This window comes from Colletotrichum gloeosporioides (genome assembly GCF_011800055.1).
Source record: "Colletotrichum gloeosporioides strain Lc1 chromosome Unknown consensus_44, whole genome shotgun sequence".
NCBI lineage: Eukaryota > Fungi > Ascomycota > Sordariomycetes > Glomerellales > Glomerellaceae > Colletotrichum > Colletotrichum gloeosporioides.
Genome location: NW_025544689.1, coordinates 47,794 through 61,295, shown reverse-complemented (window position 1 = coordinate 61,295; position 13,502 = coordinate 47,794). Strand labels below are relative to the sequence as shown.

The following is a 13,502-nucleotide window of genomic DNA, read 5'->3' as shown; positions in this document are numbered from 1 at the left end:
ATGGTTACCTCGACTTCTATTTCGTCTTAATAATTTTTTCCCACCTTACGCCAGCCAAAGGGAACCCATCCGTCTGGCCGTGTAGTCAGACAGCTCTCCACCAACGAGGAGACTAATTCTACAAGACGGCAACACCACCAACTCGGGACTTGTCTCTTCCAGTCTCCGTCATCATCAGCATCAGCACCAGCATCAACCACTGCAATCACCGGCGACCGCCAACAATCTCTCAAAATTCCACAATACCCTTCTCCCGAGATTCCGCACCCAACCGCGACCATTCTCTCCACACCGCCTGGGCACGAATGTTCGTTGACTTTGGACGGGAGGTCTCATCACGGCGACACCATAGCGCTGTCACAGGATCGCAGTTTGAGAGACTTCCACCCAGCTCGCGACCCCGCAACGTCGCACCAACAACCCTCCCCTCTCCCGACGCCGCCCGAGAGGGCATTCGCTCAACCAATTCTTTCACTTCAGAGCCCGGCGACCGTCCAGAGCGGTTCGCTCTGGCGGAACCCATGTATTGGAGGCACACTGGCGGGCAACTACCGAGTAGGGGACTACAATGTCGATTACTCTGCACAGGAGTCGCATCCGGGCGAGCAGAGTCAGCAGCAGCATGGTTATGACACGACGCCATCCCATCAGCAGCATCATAGGAGCTCCATTCACCATGGCGCCCAACACACGCCCACACTCCATGATCCGTCCCCGAGCCACCATTCCCACCATCCGGGAATGCAGCAGCACCATCCTCACCACTCCCACCAGGTACTAATGGATCCGGCGCACCAGATGGGGCATGCCAGACATCTTGGCCCGCCTCATTATGGTGCTCCGGGTCCTGTGGTTGCTCCTCTGTATCCCTCGATGACAACGCCCACCCAGTCCCACGCGCCGCACGGAGCCCCAAAGAGACCCAGACCTGATGACCTCGACCTTTCCGTGCCTGGAATCCCGGATCTGGAGCAGACGGACCTCGAAAGCATGCAACAGACACCACTGGGAACTGGTTACGGGCAAGGAGTTCAAGTACAACCTCCTACGCACCACCATCATCGACTTCCTGACACAGGGCCCCCTTCTAAGCTAATGAGGCGCGATGGAGATGGCGGGGATAGAGGCGGCGCTCCAAGCGTGGTAGGACAAGCTGGCATGCCCGCTCCAGCACCGAGACCGCGAGGGCCGAAGCTCAAGTTCACGCCTGAAGACGACCAACTTCTGATCGACCTCAAGGAGAACAAATCCCTTACCTGGAAACAAATCGCCGACTTTTTCCCTGGTCGATCATCTGGAACCTTGCAAGTGCGCTACTGCACGAAGCTGAAAGCTAAGACAACCCAATGGACCGACGAGACGGTATGTTACCCTTGTATTGACATCGAATCTATGGCCCAGTACGCATTCTAATCTTCCTCTTGGCTTAGGACCAAAAGCTTCGCACTGCACTTCAAGACTACGAGAATGAGAAATGGCGCATTGTGGCCAACAAAGTCGGGACCGGCTTCACCCCTGCCGCTTGCCGCGAGCGCGCCCAGGAGTTGATGGGTGGTATGGGTGCTCCTTTATAGCATTCAATGTCTCCACCGGGAGCAACTGAGCCCCCGGCTGGAGACACCATCTACACGCAGCAGCTTCAGTGATGAAGAGGAGCTTGCCTTCAGCGATGATCTCCATTACGCGACATGGAGCGACATGGCCCAACCAGAGCATTCAGACCGACTCCTCCGAACACCGCACTCTGATAATCACGCGGACTGTCGGGAGGACGCGAGAGTCTACGATAAATCTGCCGTCGTTGCTTGTAATAGCTTGGGCTACCGACAATAAGGAGTACGCAGGGGTTCGAAGACCTGCGCCAGCTCCGACCTTCGAGCATTACTCTGAGATGAAGGCCCTGACACCGCAAACCGCACATCGCCTCTTTGATTTCAGCATGTCTTGCCCCTCGATCACGGCCGAGGGAATCATAGTCCTTTTGCTTCATTTTTGCTGGATTCCCCTTCCGCCTAATTCTAGAGATACCCCCGGACATCACGGGTTACCTTATTCAACCCTTTTACCCTTCGACTTCGCACCTTCGACCGACTTCTTCTTTTTTACGGTTCCGAATCATGACACAACACACATTAGACTTGGGGGGCACACACACCGAACTACGCAATATACGGCCTTTTTGTTTGTTCATCCCATCCTTCGTACGACTTGCTTTCTCGACAGACGACATACCTCTTTTTTGCACCATACAGGAGATTCTTTCAGCGCGTGTCCCGTCTTTGGGAGCGCGTTGATGGTTTCGCATAATATGGCGTGGCGTCTTGTGGGTGGAAAAAAAAGGGGGGAAGGGAGGGAGAAGCATTCTGCATACACGCGCGGTTCAGCATCAACGATGACGTTTTTCTTTCTGTTTTCGCCCTTTATTTTCTTCGATTCGTTCTCACCACACAATCATTTATTTCCACATGTTACCCCCCTTTTTGATTTTCTGTTCACTTCTTCTTTTTCTTCGAGATCTTGTAGTTTACGTAACAGTTCTTCTTTTTTCGAATCTACTTCTTTGCTCAATAATCTTTGCAATAGCCCTAGCTTCCCTGGACCACGTGGATCTGCGGGTTGTGTATGGCCTCATGTTGTGTAAATCATCGCCGAATACCGACGAGACGGGCAGCCCTACCAGTCCGTGAAACAAACCAACGGCAGGCTAATGTGCCGGTCCAAACCGTTTTCGACGCGCAGGCAGGGCTGTAATAGGGATCGTGATATTAACAAGTACGTTCTTACGGGTCCGGCTTCTATGATCCGCGCGTCCGGGCGCGACGAAATTCTTTTCTGCGTGCGGCCATCAAAGAAGCTAGAACTCGAACCCTCCCACCGGGGGTACCGTAACCCATATTATCGGTGGGGGCACCGGAACCGCAATTCTCTTCCTTCTAGACCAAAGATCATCCGCAACGAAACGGGGCCCTGAATCGTGAGGAACCACATCAAAGGCTACAGTCCAACGGTGAGAGTGGCCGGCCTCGCCAAGTGGACAAAAAGTAGCATTGTACCGCGTATTCTGGGCCCAGAATCCTGTTCGTCAAGGCTAGAGTCATTTCGAGTTAGAGTTCCCCAAAAATGCGAAAATTACAACCTCGCATGCGTCTTCCGAGTTTACGAGGGGGGGGGGAGGGGGAAAGAAATGACAGCACGATCCAGATTTGTGACCAAGACAGAGGACATGCATATGGCGCACTGCGGCACACAGGTGTTGGCAACGCAAGTCATGCATTCCGGTGCCCTCTTCCGCCCCGCTGCCTGTGTTACACACCAGGTCGGCAAGTCTTGCTCGTAGGAAGGCGATTAGGTGGCAGGTAGGTAGTTGAGGCGGCTTGTAAAAGCAACGGCCCCCTCCCAGAAATTACTACCCAAATCAGCACAAACTGCCGAGATAGGTAACGGTAAAGTCGGCCGCAGGAAAGTGACCGTCCGCTCTCTCCTACGACAGTTCTTTTGCCCTGACCTTAGCGCGGACGTGGCAGGTGTGGCTTGGCGAGCGAGCGGAATGGCGGGCATGTCATGTAGGTGCGCTTCTGCGTCGACGGTAGACGTCAAAAAAAGTCCGGGGAACTAAACAAGGCCCGGGGTGTGTTATCGCAGACTGACGGGTGACGGGCTTGTTGCTAAAGCGGGATAGGCGAGGTCGTTTGTCTGTGATTGATTGCGCCTCCGCCCGCGTTTCACACGCCCACCGCAAGGCGAGACGCGCATGCCAGATCTCTTTTTTGACATCGGCGGGTTTTCTATATTTTTGTTTCCTCGCACTCTATCTCTGGCGCGAGGCTTGCGCTTGTTTGAAATGCCAAAGAAAGTTGCCGAGTAATTGTTGAAAGGGGGGCCTAGTCATCGCCCACCGGCCCAGCAAAAGGGGAGGGGCCATTTGAGAGAGAGGAATGGATACTGAATGGCCCAACCCCGGGAGTTGCGCAGAGAGGCGAGAGCGAGGCAGCATATAGCATGGCACTCGGGGCTCTGTATTTTACTTTCTCGGCACAGTGTTGCTCTGTCTCTCAGGCTCTCGGGGCAGGCAACCCGTATGTGAGAGCCCAAAAGCAAGCATACTGGCCTGGAGCGAGTGCTGAACCTGATCCGTGGAACAGGGAAGGCAGCTTGAGAATTGTTCGTAGTGTGGGCGTCTGCTCCGCATGTGCCGTGTCGGGCGTGACCGATCCTGTTGCCCAAAGTCCCCTTTTTCCTGGCACCTTGTTGTGCCCGTCCATACGATGACCGACGTATGATCTGGATCTCCCGCACAAGAGGGGATCCAGTTGATAATGCGCCATTAAGTCCATCGTGCAGGTCTTTCCTGTCCTCTTTTTCTCTGCGTCCATCCATGAAGGCCGATTTGGCAGCGGCTCCCCGTTGTTGAAACACTCGGCCCAGGCGTGTTATATGGCACCGGGATTCTGATATATCCCCCCTAGCCCGTCATCTCCCGGGCGCGGCGGCGGCAGCGAGCACACCCCAGCCACTGGCGCCGAAAGGCCAAACAAAGCCTGTGCCTGCTTGCCAGCAGAAAAGGAGCGGTCAACCACTCGGAAAAGTTGTCATACGCGTGGTTCCCACAGGGTTTCATCCTCTATTCTCTCCCCAACAAGCAGATCGCTGTGATATGCGGTGCATGCACGCGAGGGCGTCGTGAGTCGCGTCTTGTGGTGACAGTGACATGACAGGTTAGCCTGGCTGAAAGAAGTTCCCGCGTGCTACCCTATGCGAGGTGATACTGATCACTGCATCGGGGCGCCAGGCTCGAACCTGAGAGCGTGCGAGAGTGCGCCCTAAGGAGGTAAGACCAGCTGTGGTAAATCGGTCATCGGGACTCGGCTCCATAAACGCATGGTCACATCCATCCATCCATCCAAATGCTCTCTCCCCCTCCTTTTCAGTAGTGGTGTTCACTGTCAACGCCGGGACTCTGAGTAAATCGCGTTTAAGCTTCAAGATACGTGCAAACCGGAGGCCGCCTTCCGGATGTGGGGGACCAGCATACAAGATGTCTTTCCAGCACCACGGTACAGAAACTTCGACCCTTCCAAAGGTCGAGAGTCAAAGTCGAGTATCCTTCGATCTAGATGCATAAGCTTTGTTGACCGTGACCTCGTTTAGCCACAAGATGAGGCGCAAGAAACGCGTCGCATGGCGCAGATCAGGCAGGCCAAAACAAGAGGGTCAACAGAGGAGTGGTGGACTTGACGTACGGGAATCGCCGTTTGTCTCATGCGAGGAGTTCGAAATAAATTGGGAGAAAAGCTTTTTTTTCGTTTTCTGTTCCTGGCCCATGAAGCTGCGCGAAATGGTCCCCTCGCCAGCTCGCAATCTGATCGGACGAATGTCAATACGTAGTTCGCGAACTTCATGCTCAACTGGCAAAAGCCTTCGCATGATACACCAAACGTGAAACTCATGGTGTGCGATTGATAATGGGTCATTGTGTGTGAACTGCCGGGCCAGACGGTGAGGAGACTCGGTTGCGGAGCCGGGGGATGCTTGACCGACGTCAGACAAGGGATCGTCCCGTTTTAGTGGTCAAGGAACCGTTATCCATCATATTTGCACCGCGTCGCCCCATGGTTCAGGCCGAGCAAAGCTGTGAGCGTGCCAAACCATACGAGATTTTACGGTGACGACGACCACACAAATATTTTGAAGCTCCCAGCCGCCGCAGTCGTTGTACATCCCGGCCGGCTGCGGTTGAGCGCCATGACGAAGGCAGGACCCCGAAATTTGTACGGCAGGGAACCCATGGTTTGGGTGGTTTACCAGCCGACTCCTCCGTGCGCAAGTCCGGAAAGCTTGGATCAAGCGGCTCAGTGACGTGGTCGTAGCCGAGGACCCAGCCGACTCCGGGTGTACTCAGGGTTTCAGCAACCGATCGGAAGGCCTTCGGCCGTTGAGCAGGATGGATGTTTACTCCCTGAAAATACTTGACCGCACTGTTGGTTGCTTGGAAAACGTACGACCTGCCCATCGGCGGCGCTTGCGTGTGGGCGCGATGCGGGTCAGCTCTGCAATGTAACCACACTGCATCCTTTTCTTGACCTGGCCCAGGCCTTGGCCACGGCTTGGCTTGCCAACAAAAATTTGCTCAAGGAAACCGGATAATGGCAAGCGAGCTCTCAAGTATTGCGGGATGTTTGGCGGTGTTGTGCCTTGGACTTCGGTATTGCGTAGACCGGTCCTGATGTCTTCTAAATTGAAGTTGTTCGACGTCTCCACATTGGGCTGATGAGAACCCATCAGACAGGCATCGCCAAAAATCTCCGTCAAATATGCACCGGAGTTTTTTCACCCCTGCCGGCCAATCGGAGAATTGACGCAGTAAGACAACTTGGATCCATTCAAATTGATGAAATTGGATCGCAGATGTCGTTGGCGACTCCGCCGGTCTCTCCACAACACTGTCTTGTGCTTCGCTGATAAGTTTTCCTAGATAGTGACTTACAAATGCAACCACAGCAACATCAAGACGCGGAGGTGGTGACCCCCTTGGTCGTGATCTTGTTGTCAGTGTCCCCTGCTTGTAATTGATTGTTTCTTAAACGACCTGTCGTTCGCATGTCTGTCATGTATCAGTTGAAGAAGCAAGCTCCATGGACCTTGCACAAGGTCCAAGGTCGCGCCGCTATAAGATGAATGGCGTGATTTTGAGCAAGATGGCTTCCAGATCCAGTGCGTCTTCAGATCGAGCTGCCAGTGGCTTTCGAACCGATGGCCTGCTGCTAGAGCTCCACACCTTGGGGCCGAATATGAAGTTTGATATGCACAGATATCAATGCATAGTCCGCGTGTTTGAGATTAAAAAGCCGACGGCCGACCGCTTCGATTCATTCCGGTATTTCATTGATACTGGACTAGATCTTCGAATGTCCCGACTCCATCGATTCTGCTCTGCCAAGTACATGCCGAGATCCATTAAGGAAAAGACCGATGTTTGCCATTAAACACAAATGTTTGATGAGCGCCAGGCAAATAATTCCAATGCCTCCAAAATGGCAACGATTGTATAGCGACGTGTGGTAGCTCGCACAGTTTCTCTATCAGTAAAGCTCCGTCGCCGTTTTCATCGACATCGGGTAAGCGGCGGGTGCCAATCTGTGGGAAACGAGGCGCTTTTCCAGGAATCAAGTTGCCGGCCCAAGTATTCCGGTGAATTCCAAAGGTACTTGCGCTGTTGGCGTAATAGTTGAAGGTGTTATACCGGTATATCAAGTGCAATATGGTGACTATAACGTGGTCCGTTAAGGGGCGGGAGGTAAGCGAACGTGGCGAATGAGGAAAATCTCCCTCACCTGAACCAGCACCTCCCGTGAAGGTTGCAAAGACCAAGACAGCTGGTCACAATGCGCCTGTGGATGAGAGACGGCCACGTTAGAGCGACGGGAATGCCATGAGGCTGGGTACAGAGGCGGCTCGCAGAGTAAGGCGGGGCGACGCTTTTGCTCCTGAGATCGCTCGTGAGCACTCGACCGGCTCAGAAGCACAAGGTCACCCCGCTCATGGATTGGCCATTCTGCAGACACCCTGTCCCTGAACCCTACAGAACCTGAACCCTCCATCCGTAGAAGAACGCGGCAGGACCATCGCTGGGAGGTCACGATCGACTTCCCCTGAGTCGCAGCCAGTGCTCGACAACATGGTCATGCCTGGTGTCAAAAGAGTGCGGGTCTTGATAGACACCATAAGGGGGCGGGTTAAGATCAACGGGAGCCCTGTGGATATGAAGAAACGTCGTGGCACACCTTAGCTGGAGCCAGAATAGGGGGTGCTGTTTGAGCTGCGATTTGCGAAGCCAGTGTCGCGAGTTTCCTCAGGCACTAAAAGGCACACAGGGGCTCACAAATGGGGGAAATGAGAACTGAGCGAATCCGTGTCCAGAATGACACCTTTCTTCACAAGATCGATCAGAATCTTGTGACTGGTGACATCCAAATTGCCTCCCAGGTATGCTGCCGTTTCGACAAGCCAACCGTTGAACTCGTCAATTTCGGTCTGCTTTCCAGCTCGAACGTCTTGCAGCATTGAACTCGTATTCTCCCTGACTTTGTGACCGACTTCGTAGAGCATCTCCTTGAGTCGAGTATGAGAGAAGCGCTTCAGGAGGTCCTCGGGGGAAACTGTTTTGTCTCTTGTTACATGGTCCGCATTTGGCGTCGCTTTCAAAATCGAAGTGGCGATGCTGTCGGCAACCAGAGCTCGGAGTACCCCGCTTGCTTCGTGTAGCAATCTGTCCATTAATTGTGCGATAATGTTACCCTCTTCCGCGAACAGCTTTCCATTCTTGCAACGGAGGATGGCGGTGAGCGGATTAATGATGGAATTGACCACCAACTTCTCCAGTTGAAGGATCCAAAGATCATGTCGCGCAACAGAAGTGCCATTGAGGTGTGGTGCTCGAACCAGAACATCAGAGAGATAGGTCGCGCTTTCGGGAGACTTGGTACTCAAGAGGACTGGGCCAACCTTGACATCCGCCTTGGACGCGTGCACGCTTCTAAAGCGGCCTGCGGAAGTAACACCATGCGTTGTCACGCAAGCCAACCAGTTGGGGTGTTGGGTTGGCTGGTCCTGCGAATAGCGCTCCGAGTTGTAGGTGGTTCCGTGCGGTGGCCACATTTTGCACATGCCGTTTTGGACGAAAGCCACCGTGGAGTCGCCATTGAGGTAACGACGGACGCGATCAACTTCCGGTAGAGCTTGAGCCGCCTTGGTGGTGACGATGAGGTTGTGAATGTTCTGCCCATTGGCAACTTCGCGAGGTTGGCGACCAGGTGGTGGTTCTTCGGACCACAACTCGATGTTGAATCCTGAATGCTTGTGGAGCACATCGCCTCTGGTGATTTCGAGGCCCGGTTCCTGTTGCCAGGAGAGCAGAAGTTCCTTTCTGTGCAAAACGAGCGTGATAGCAGGTGGGTTTGGTAGCGACGCGAGCGAAGTAGCAAAAAGGACGCCGAGATTTCCCACACCAAGAACATAGATCCGTGACTCGTCGGCTTGACGAACAAGCTCAGAGCTTGCGAACTTAGCCCGATTTGCAGAGAGTGTCGGATCCTCTATATCAGACGGTCTCCAGGCATAGAGCTTTGGCGCACTCTTGTTTGTGCTCAGAAGTGTCTGGAGCCATTCGGGGACCATTCTTGGAGTGTTGTGCAGGGCTCTGGAAAAGGACCGTGATGCTGCCCAAGACGCTGTGTAGAGCAGACGCGTTGAGACTCTCCCGCCTATCATATCTGGGGAGGTGTTTTTGCAACACCCCGCCGGTCGAAATCTGAAGGACTCTGGTGAGAGAGTCGTGAACAAAGCCAGGCGGGAACAGATGGTATAGCGTAGCCGACGATGGATGGAGGAAGATGGAGATCTGTCTGATGTACAGTGAAAACGGCTGCCTCAGAAAGACAAATTCCTACTGTGCTTCAACAGCTGCTGACCTAATAATGTGGCTGGAGCTTAGAGGAAACTGCGACGGCTGTGGCTGCCTGTCGCTCGGGCAAAGATGCCGATCTAACTCCGATGAGCCAATCAAACCTGCCTGTGGGCAATTAAGATCCTTGCTCACATGACAACGCGCCCAGTTCGCTTCTGCCTTGCCGTGGCGTCATCGGTTTTTTGTGAAAGATCGATGAGAGTCACTGAAGCGACGCGCCAGGCTCGCTCTTGCAGGCTGCATTGAGCAACTCACTCAGGGGGACAGGTGACTTGCATCAGACAAGCTCATTGCGTCGGCTTTGCCCAACAGCGCCTCGACGGCCAAGGAATCCGCGCTCCGCGCCTGCTCCCAGATATTCTCAACGCGAATGCGCCTGCCTCTGATACATCTTTCGCCTGATAGTACCAAGGGATCTCGTCGTCGACAAATTCACCGAGAACACGTCGCAGGATCTCAAGGTCGTTGACGCTCAACATGGCTTCCGAAACTGAGGATGTCGTCTCAAGCAACGGACTGGCCGGCGAAGAGGGCAACAGTGTTGGTGAAAACACTTCTCATGACCTTCCGGCAACATCAGATATGAAGGAAGAGGTCGACGAGGCCAGTTTTCTCCGGAACATTACAGCCGACATCAGAGATCAGGATGATCTGGAACGAGACATCACGGCACAGGCAAATGCCGCATTGATGGAAGCCGACGAAAAGAGGGACCAACAACGTATTGAAAAGCTCGAGACCACAAGAGAAAAGCTCCAGAATCAAAGAGCGAAGGAGCGCCAAAATCTTGAGAAAGAGCGTCGCAACCCGTACAAATCTCGGAAGATCCAGACCCAAATCGACAAGCTCGACAAAGAGATTGAGGATGTGAACAACGACATTTCCGATTTTCAGGCCCGCATAGAGAGGAGGCGCGAAGAAGCTGCAGCGGCAGTCGACGAATCGTCCAAGACCAAGTCTAGAAGACTCCCTGGAGAGACGAATCGCGAATATCTCGTCCGTACCGGCAAGATCACGCCCTTCGCGAATATTGGCGGTGATCGACCCCCTGGCTTCGAAGGCGAGCTTGCAGACGCTCTTGCGGAAGCTGAAGAGGATGCAGCGGAGAACGACTTTCAAAGCGACGACGAAGAGCCAAAGTCCCACCAGGTTCTGCGGATGCCGGGCTTTGCCGAAGAACCCGAAGCGCCATCTGCTCCAGCAACTGTTGAGAATGAATTCTCCCTTCGGCCAAGAAAGAAGCGCAAGGTGAAGCAAGAGGCCTCGGATGAAGAATTTGAGCCAGAGGCTGCCGCTGTATCAGATGCAGAGAGCCAGTATGCTTCTGACACGAGCGAAGAGGAGGCTACTGGCCGCAAGCGACGGAAAGGCCCATCAAAGAAGAAGGCTACGGGCGCTGCGGCCGATGATGGAAAGGTCGACTTGGCTGGCGTCGACGATGGCAATGAGTCCAATTACAAATCACGACTAGCAGACTGGGTGAAGAGGCGAAGCAGAGCCCGGCGGCGACGCGCCGAAGCTGATGGGCTGGAGCCGGTCGAAGATGAAAAAGAAGAATGGTTCAAGCCGTCGCCTGACCATCCTGACCATGTCTTTGGTAACGGCTTGAAATTGCCAGGCGACATTCATCCATCTCTATTTGCATACCAAAAGACTGGAGTTCACTGGCTCGCGGAGCTTTACGAACAAGGCGTAGGTGGCATCATCGGCGATGAGATGGGGTTGGGCAAGACAGGTAAGCTATGGAATGGCACTGTGACAAGATCCTGCTGCTAATCCTTTCAAAGTCCAAGCAATTGCCATGGTAGCAGCACTGCACTACAGCAAGAAGCTTGACAAGCCCGTCATTGTGGTTGTTCCTGCGACTGTTATGAAGCAATGGGTAAACGAGTTTCACCGTTGGTGGCCTCCATTGAGAGTCTCCATCTTGCACTCTTCAGGCAGCGGCATGATGAATCAACATGAGGATGATTCTGATCTGGATGATGGTGGGGAAAGTACCAACCGTGTCGCTGCCCGGAGGATCGTCAATCGGGTTGTCAAGCACGGCCACGTACTCGTAACCACATACGCCGGTCTGCAATCCTACAACGAAGAGCTTCTGCAGCACTCATGGGGGTATGCGATCCTTGATGAAGGCCACAAAATCCGAAACCCTAACGCTGAAATCACTGTTGCTTGCAAGCACCTGAATACCGTGAACAGAGTCATTCTCTCCGGCACGCCAATCCAGAACAACCTGACTGAACTCTGGTCTCTCTTCGACTTCATCTTCCCAATGCGCCTAGGCACGCTGGTGAGCTTCCGGACGCAATTCGAGCTCCCCATCAAACAGGGCGGCTATGCGAACGCAACCAACCTTCAGGTCATGACAGCTGAAAAATGCGCCACGACCTTGAAGGAAACCATCAGCCAGTACCTTTTGCAGCGTCTCAAGATCGACGTAGCATCGGATCTTCCAGAGAAGACAGAGCAGGTCTTATTCTGCAAGCTGACGCAGTCTCAGCTCACGGCGTACACTAGGTTTATAAGCTCTGACGCGGTTGGCGAAATCATGACGAGGAAACGGAAGGCTCTCTACGGGATCGACATTCTACGGAAGATCTGCAACCATCCGGACCTACTGGATGATCGTCTGAAGAGGGATTCGAAGTATGACTGGGGAGACCCGGCAAAGTCGGGCAAGATGCAGATGGTGAACGAGCTTTTGCCAATGTGGAAGCGTTTCGGACATAAGACGCTGTTGTTCTCCCAGACCAAGTTGATGCTCAACATTCTTGAGAAGTTCATCCGCAGAATGGACGGCGTGAGCTACGTTCGCATGGATGGTGACACGCCCATCGAGCAGCGCCAGGCCTTGATTGACCGCTTCAACCACGATCCATCCATCGATGTTTTCCTGCTGACGACGAGGACGGGAGGCTTGGGTATCAATCTCACGGGCGCAACACGCATCATCATTTATGATCCCGACTGGAATCCCTCCACCGACATGCAGGCTCGTGAGAGGGCTTGGCGACTAGGTCAAACAAAGCCAGTTGCTATCTACCGGTTGATGACGTCGGGGACCATCGAGGAGAAGATCTACCACCGACAAATCTTCAAGCAATTCATGACCAACAAGGTCTTGAAGGATCCCAAACAACGTGCCAACTTTGACTTATCTGACCTCTACGACCTCTTCAGTTTTGGCGACGCCGGCCATAGCATGGCAAGCGCCGACAGAAGCAAGATCTTCCAGGGAGCAGAGGTCAAGTTCAACAAAGAAGAGGCTCAAATACAGCACGACAAACCGTCAAAGGATGCCGTGCCCATCTCGTCTGTAGGCAAGGCGGATGACGCGGAAGTCAACACCGTCCGAAAGCTTTCCGGAGTTGTGGCAATGGAGGAGTACCACGAAGAGAAGGAGGTTCATGATGAGAAGCGCATGACAGAGAACCTATTTGCTCGGTCCGTGGAGAGCGCTTACGAGCACGATCAGATCATGAACGGCAAGAAGCCGGTGCAGGCCGACAGGGCGATGAACGAGCACGAAGCCAGAAAGGTGGCCGCCCAGGCTGCAGCCCATCTCCGCCGAGCCGGCGAGGAAGCAAGGAACGTTCCCATTGGGACGGTCACCTGGACTGGCGAAGTTGGTGACGGAGGCCGTCCTGGCGCCCATCGCCGACGGGGAGGACCTAGTTCATCTGGCGTGATGAACAACCTAGCCGATCGGCAAGGACTGAGCAAACCGAACAGCAACTTGAAGCAGAAGGACTTCATTCTTCTAATCCAGAGCTTCATCAAGCGCCACGGAGGCAAGGTCCCCAGCAAGATGTTGGTAGACCACTTCAACCCGTATTGTCAGACGGCGAAACAATCAGACGAATTCAAGTCTGCGCTCGACAAGATCGCCACCCTGAGCAAGAAAGGCACAGCCAGCACTGGCAGGGGTATGTGGTCGCTCAAGCCCGGATTTTAAGGGAACAAGTAGATACGTTGATTCTGCCGCCAGAAAGGGGCAAACTCGGGTCAATTGCATTTTGAGCAGGAGTTGGGG

General features: G+C 53.8%; 4 protein-coding genes across 4 annotated transcripts; 3 read left to right on the top strand and 1 right to left on the bottom strand.

Annotated features, from left to right (window-relative positions):
• Positions 1 to 1,574, top strand: GCG54_00006274 (uncharacterized protein; the record flags this gene model as incomplete). Its single annotated transcript, XM_045406283.1, has 3 exons — positions 1 to 23; positions 372 to 1,362; positions 1,431 to 1,574. 3 exons carry the CDS (start codon positions 1 to 3, stop codon positions 1,572 to 1,574), a joined length of 1,158 nt encoding a protein of 385 aa, XP_045264490.1.
• A 71-nt stretch (positions 1,575 to 1,645) lies between these two features.
• GCG54_00006273 (uncharacterized protein) lies at positions 1,646 to 2,307 on the top strand (the record flags this gene model as incomplete). The annotated part of the gene is made up of 2 exons (XM_045406282.1): positions 1,646 to 2,181; positions 2,253 to 2,307. The coding sequence occupies 2 exons, from the start codon at positions 1,646 to 1,648 to the stop codon at positions 2,305 to 2,307; spliced, it is 591 nt and encodes a 196-aa protein (XP_045264489.1).
• A 5,568-nt stretch (positions 2,308 to 7,875) lies between these two features.
• Positions 7,876 to 9,174, bottom strand: GCG54_00006272 (Ketoisovalerate reductase; the record flags this gene model as incomplete). The annotated part of the gene is made up of 1 exon (XM_045406281.1): positions 7,876 to 9,174. One exon carries the CDS (start codon positions 9,172 to 9,174, stop codon positions 7,876 to 7,878), a length of 1,299 nt encoding a protein of 432 aa, XP_045264488.1.
• A 766-nt stretch (positions 9,175 to 9,940) lies between these two features.
• GCG54_00006271 (DNA repair protein rhp26) lies at positions 9,941 to 13,424 on the top strand (the record flags this gene model as incomplete). Its single annotated transcript, XM_045406280.1, has 2 exons — positions 9,941 to 11,198; positions 11,251 to 13,424. 2 exons carry the CDS (start codon positions 9,941 to 9,943, stop codon positions 13,422 to 13,424), a joined length of 3,432 nt encoding a protein of 1,143 aa, XP_045264487.1.
• Positions 13,425 to 13,502: the final 78 nt, after the last annotated feature.